This window comes from Zeus faber (genome assembly GCF_960531495.2).
Source record: "Zeus faber genome assembly, chromosome: 12".
Taxonomy (NCBI): domain Eukaryota; kingdom Metazoa; phylum Chordata; class Actinopteri; order Zeiformes; family Zeidae; genus Zeus; species Zeus faber.
The window spans coordinates 21492923-21498857 of NC_137196.1; the positions used below are offsets into that span (position 1 = coordinate 21492923).

Here is a 5935-nt window from a genome sequence, read left to right on the forward strand (position 1 = left end):
CAATAAATAACAGCGCCCTCGCCGCACGCGCGGCGCGCTGAGGGCGACGACTCCGCGGCCGCGCTCGCACTTTCTATGGACGACCTTGCCTTTGGAGCGTTCCAACAAACGGGGGGTGGAGGGGGGGCGGGGGGGGGGCGCGGGCGGGCGTCGCGGGGAAACGCTCGGGGCGCGGGTCGGACTACACGCGCGGAGCGTCCTCGCTAAAAGTCGTCACCCCCCCGGGGCGCGCCCGCGCGATCGGACGGACGTTTGAAAGTGTCATAAAAAAAAAAAACCACCCCTCACCCGTTGTGGAATGGTACGGTCCCCTGGTGAGATTCCGAGAATCGAGCGCCTGCGTTTCTTAGAAGTGGATTCTGAGAAGCGGTGATGCACGGAGTTTCGAGGAAGGATTTACAAGGTGACTCTCGGGTTTTTTTGTTTTTTTTTTTTTCCTTTCTTTTCCTTTCCCCTCGTTTTCTCGCTATTATGTCAGAAGCGGCGAAGACGCGGATGGTGCCGCGCTCGCTACGGGCTCGGCTTTTAAACCATAATAATAATAATAATAATAATAATAATAATAATAATATTAATAACAATAACAATAACAATAATGTGTTCGCAGCTTTACACGAGTCGACTTTTGACTCTTGGATTTAACTTCGCCTCAGAATAAATCTACTTTTTATTTTTTGGGGGGTTGAGGGGGGGGGGGGGGGTGATTTTTTTTTTTTAATAAGCGATAATTGGATGATGTTCGCCCGGAGAGGGGGGGGGGGGGGGGGGACTCCCGGGGGGCTTTAAAAAAAAAAAGGCTGCGGAGCTCCGCGGTGTCTAAGGCCTTAATATCTACACAACCGGCCAAGTTCTATCCGCTGGCGGACGCGGACAGGACGGTCCTGTTTTGTCACATTGTCCGCGCTGGGTTTTTTGTTTTTGGTTTTTCTTCTCCCCACCACCACCACCACCACCACCACCACCACCCTCCTCCTCCTCCTCCGCCTTCGACCGATTCTTTCGCACTTTTCCGGTCGCAGTGAGGCAACGGCGGCGGTTTATTGACGGATCGGTCGTTTATTTAAACCCGCATAGTTATGAAATATTTTAAACTCGTTTTTTTTTTTTTAAATTCAGTTCCCATCGCGCTCAACTCTGGGGGTGCGAGCGCCGTCGAACGGGCACCGGAGAGAGAGAGAAAAAATACCCCGGAAATCAGATCGTCGACCCCGTTCGCCCCCATAAGTTCTAACGTTTCGCGTTATTAATACCCCCCCCCCCCCCCCCCCGACGTGCGTACGCGGGGCCGGACGCCGAGGCGCGTTTTCGCTCCCGCCGCGGAACAGGAAACCCGCTGGCGAGCTCGCCCGTCCGCGCCGCGCCGGGGACGGAATGTGCCCGATGTGGAGCGCGCCGCGGAGCCGCGGCGCGGGGAGAGCCGCGGACGGGATCCAAGTTGATGAAGTTTCATGGGCATGGAGGGGAGAGTTCGAGCCGTCGCGGCGTCCGCGACTCGGAATAGAGAGGTTCTGGTGTCGTGGCATTTGCAGCCACGAATTGGTGAATACAATAATGATGATGATAAGAATACAATAATCAAATAATTAGAACAATAAAATAATAAAACAATAAAAAAATAGAAATAAAAACCATAAAGTAATAATAAAATCATAATAATAAAATAACAAAACAAAGACGCGATGGAAATATTAGTCCCTTTATTGAACAGTGAATTGTTGATACAGAGGTTTATTGTTTATTGTTACTTTTTGGTTTATTGCATATTGCCAAATGTTTATTTTTATATTTAATGTTTAGGTTTATTGTGTATTGCCAATTTAGCTGCTTAGTTCTTCTAACCTATTATTTTGATGTGAGTTGCTGTAACAAGGCGATGTGTAATGTCTACATAGGAAATAATTTCACACCAACTTATCATATTGTTGATCAGTTATTAACTTTGCTATCTTGGCCCCCCATGTGGCTGAAATGATTTGGTGGCATTTTCCCTTCACAACAGTGCCACCTGGAATACACTCAAAACACCTGTAACGTTCTGCACTTGTGATTTTTAATCCTAAAGCTTTGCGTTGTACAGTTCACTTCCTGTAGATTCAAATTTTCATCAAGCTTTGTGGCTTACATAGCGGCGGGCCTAATCCTCTGCACTTATGTATACCGGTGCCTTGCGCATTTTGAGAAGTTGATGTGGTCTCACTAAAGCCCTTCCCTCTTTTGCTCTTGCTTAGATTTCGACAGCATGGCCAATGAACTGTATACGGCTGATGGCTGCATACAGTTCACGCGTCACGCGGGCGACGTCCTGCTCAACTTCAACCGCCTCCGCAGCAGGAACATCCTCACTGACGTTACTATCCAGATGGACGGCCAGCGTTTCAGCGCTCACAAGGCAGTCCTTGTGGCATGCAGGTGTGCTTAAAAACAACCCCAACACTTAATCGATTGTCTGGGCCTCAAGTGGGGTGATTGGCACTTAGTATGTAGGACAATAATAAGGTTATTATTCAACGATTCTTTGGCAAACTTACCAGTGGGGTTTGGGGTCCTCCCAAGGGATGAAAAATGTAAAATAGTTTGACCGAAATAGATGGTAATAGGTATGGATCCCTGCATGTATGGATGATATAACGCCCCATTTCTGTCTCATCTCTCTTGCTTACAGTGGCTTCTTTTACTCCATGTTCAAGGACCCTGAAAAGGCTAACCTTGGTGTCATCAGCTTGGATCCCAACGTGGACCCAACGGGCTTCTCCGTCCTCCTGGACTTTATGTACACGTCCCGCTTAAACCTTATGGATGATTTAGTTCTGGCGACCATGAAAGCAGCGCTGTACCTCCAGATGGAACATGTAGTTGACACCTGCCAGAGGTTCATTGACTCCAGGTACAGGAGATCAAACATCATGTAATAACGTTGTTTCAATATATTTAAAAAATCAGATACCAAAAATCTAAATTTGAACTCATAGATCTTCTTCAAATCTCTCTTCAGGAAACACTGTCTGAATAAGCAGATTGAAGAGGTGCAGACAAGCTCGCTCCATCTATCAGATGACATCTCTGTTTTGAGGCCATTTCATGAAACAGAGACTAATCTTCGATCCACCCACACTTTGTCCCCTCTCCAAGGGTGCAGGGCTTATGTGCCCAGTGTTGTCAGTGGCATCAACACCTCAGGCTCCTATCACGTCTATGGACACATCTCTGAGCCTGTCGGGAAACTGGGGGACACTTGCAAGAACAATGTGGCGCCTCTGAGAGGGGGTGTGGTTTCTCCAAAGCTCTGCTCTCCGGTATCGAACAGCGGCTTGGTTCACATAGACCCCACAGTCACCATCAACCACCCTAACTCGCCCAACACCATCATCCAGCCCCTGCCTAATTCTGCCCACCAAGCAGGGCCTCATTGTAGCCTGCAAGGGCCTGCCTCCGCTGTGGAGGAGCGAAGTGTTCAACACCCCCAAACCAGTTCACTTGGCATGTCCCCGGGGTGTGGCAAAGGTGTCATATTCAGTCCACAGAGCCCTTTGAGGTCTGATTGCCAACCCAACTCCCCCACCGAGTCCAGCAGTAGCAGAAACGCATCCCTGAGCCTCAAACAGCCGTCTGGCTACACTGAGGATGCCAAGGCGCGTAACTGGAAGAAGTACAGGTTCATCGTTATGAACCAGATTTCCGATGACAGTGCTGAGGCTGGAGCTTACTCCACTCCTAATAGGCAATGTGCAACTAGTGGGTCAGAAAGTCACAATGAGGTTCAGTCTGCAGAGGGAGTCTGTGAGCAGAGGGAGATCCTCTCACCACAGATTGGACACCATGACAGTAGCTGCAGTAGCATCAGGTGAAACTCCACATCAAATAACTGACAGTTAAATTGATCATGGAACGCTTTTCTTAGCTGCCTATCGTTTGCACAAATCTAATTTTGTATTTTTCCCTCGGTCAGCCACCTTAGATGCTCCTCCTGTGGCTACGACAGCCCTCAATGCATGGAGTTGGACCCGCACTCCCCTGACTCATACAGCGGAGAAGACACAATCAAAGTGTCAGAGTACTACCACTCCAGCTCCGGTGAGTATTTTCTTGTACACACAGCAGGGAATGACTCTTCACTCATTTTTTTGGTACCATATGAAAATGAATTTGCAGTTTATGTTCTACCATGACTGAGAGTCTTTGTTTGCTCTTTTCTTCTCAAGAAAACAACACCTTCTTCTGCAACGAGTGTGACTCAAAATTTACAGATGTAGATTCCCTGAAAAGCCATATGCTCCAAGATCACAGTGAGAAACCCTATAAGTGCGACTGCTGCCAGGCTGCCTTCCGCTACAAAGGCAACCTGGCAAGCCACAAGACTGTTCACACTGGTAAGGTTCACACACATAAGAACACCCGGACAATCGGTTCTCAATCAGGTTTTCACGCTTGCGTTGTGACGTCTAACAGCAAAACCTGTTGGTTTGTTTGTTTGTTTATTTTAAGGAGCAAAGCCATACCACTGCAACATTTGCGGTGCTCAGTTCAACCGACCGGCAAACCTCAAGACCCATACGCGAATCCACTCAGGAGAGAAGCCCTACAAGTGTGAGACCTGCGGTTCCCGATTTGTACAAGTATGTTGAGAAAATTCGGAACCAAGTCAGGATTAAGTCGTTGTCTGCGACTGCCGTTTTTCTTCAGATGATTTGAGTCTTTACTTTTTTCCTTCCAGGTGGCTCATCTCCGCGCCCATGTCCTAATTCACACAGGAGAGAAGCCCTACCCGTGCGAAATCTGCGGGACACACTTCCGCCATCTTCAGACACTCAAGAGCCACGTGCGCATTCACACCGGAGAGAAGCCGTATCATGTAAGTCGCCTACTTAGTTCATTCTCTCCCGTTGTGGCGTGTCAGCTGGCCAGTTTGAGGGTAATCCCTTCCTCCCAGTGATAAAACTGGCTATCAATAGTTATAAGCTCTGTGGTCAAAAGCGGTAATCCCAGCGCGAACTACGGCTGTGGAGGGCACGGCCTTGATCTGGCCCAGCAGACTTAACAAACTTATTGCACGTCTTAAAAGGAAATAGCACACCATGTGATGTTTGATGATTACAATCAAAACGATCTACACCTAGAAGTAGAACTGTCCAATGCCTATTCCTAATTCAAACCCAACTATCTCTTGCGCCGCAGTGTGAGAAATGCGACCTCCACTTCAGACACAAGAGTCAACTGAGACTTCATCTCCGTCAGAAGCACGGTGCTGTCACCAACACCAAGGCTCAGTACCGCAGAGCCCCAACAGACCTGATGGTCGGCCTGGCCAAGGCCTGCTGATCCAGGGACCTCTCACGTCGTCGTCTTGCGTACTCGTCTGCTACAACCATGTTGTATTCTGACATAAAGCGAACAAAGGAGTGTGCAAACTTTGCATCACATGTATATATGCATTGTAAATAATGCACATTACTTTGTACGTGCTATTGCTATTTTAGTAATTGCAAACGAATGTAAAGATATGGAATGTGAATTTGAGCAGGTTTTATGTATCTACTATTTGGCATTTACTTCACAGAATATTAATGTTTCAAAGGATCGCCTTCTTTCTTGTTCAAAAAAGAAGCAGTGTTAGGATCCTCTTATATATTAGTATGCATCTGCCTGGTGGTACAGTTCAGCCCAGCCTAATTTTTGGTTATAGCTTATTTAGAGAACCACATAATATATATTTACAGTTTGCCATCTGCTGGCAGAGTATGATTATATTTAGGCAAATGTAAAATGTAATTACCTTCAATGCAGTAGGTATTACCTCCTTTTCAAAAAGTAATTTGTGGTACGTTTTCATTTGTGTTATAATTGCGCTCTTGTACAGATGAAGTGTATGGACAGTGCCTTACACTGGGACATTTGGTTCCAATGGCTGCCTTTCCAGTTTTGGTGTTAAAACATTCTA

The 5935-nt window shown here is 47.3% G+C and overlaps 1 protein-coding gene across 2 annotated transcripts; it reads left to right on the forward strand.

Annotated features, from left to right (window-relative positions):
- Positions 1-365: 365 nt before the first annotated feature.
- Positions 366-5324, forward strand: bcl6ab (BCL6A transcription repressor b). Of its 2 annotated transcripts, none has more exons than XM_080010768.1 (9): positions 366-403; positions 2229-2409; positions 2663-2884; positions 2993-3841; positions 3947-4071; positions 4200-4367; positions 4483-4613; positions 4712-4849; positions 5173-5324. In XM_080010768.1, exons 1-9 carry the CDS (start codon positions 373-375, stop codon positions 5314-5316), a joined length of 1989 nt encoding a protein of 662 aa, XP_079866894.1. In that variant the 5' UTR covers positions 366-372; the 3' UTR covers positions 5317-5324. The 2 variants fall into 2 exon arrangements, with proteins under 2 accessions (XP_079866894.1, XP_079866893.1); XM_080010767.1 differs by lacking the exon at positions 366-403 and adding an exon at positions 1362-1539.
- Positions 5325-5935: the final 611 nt, after the last annotated feature.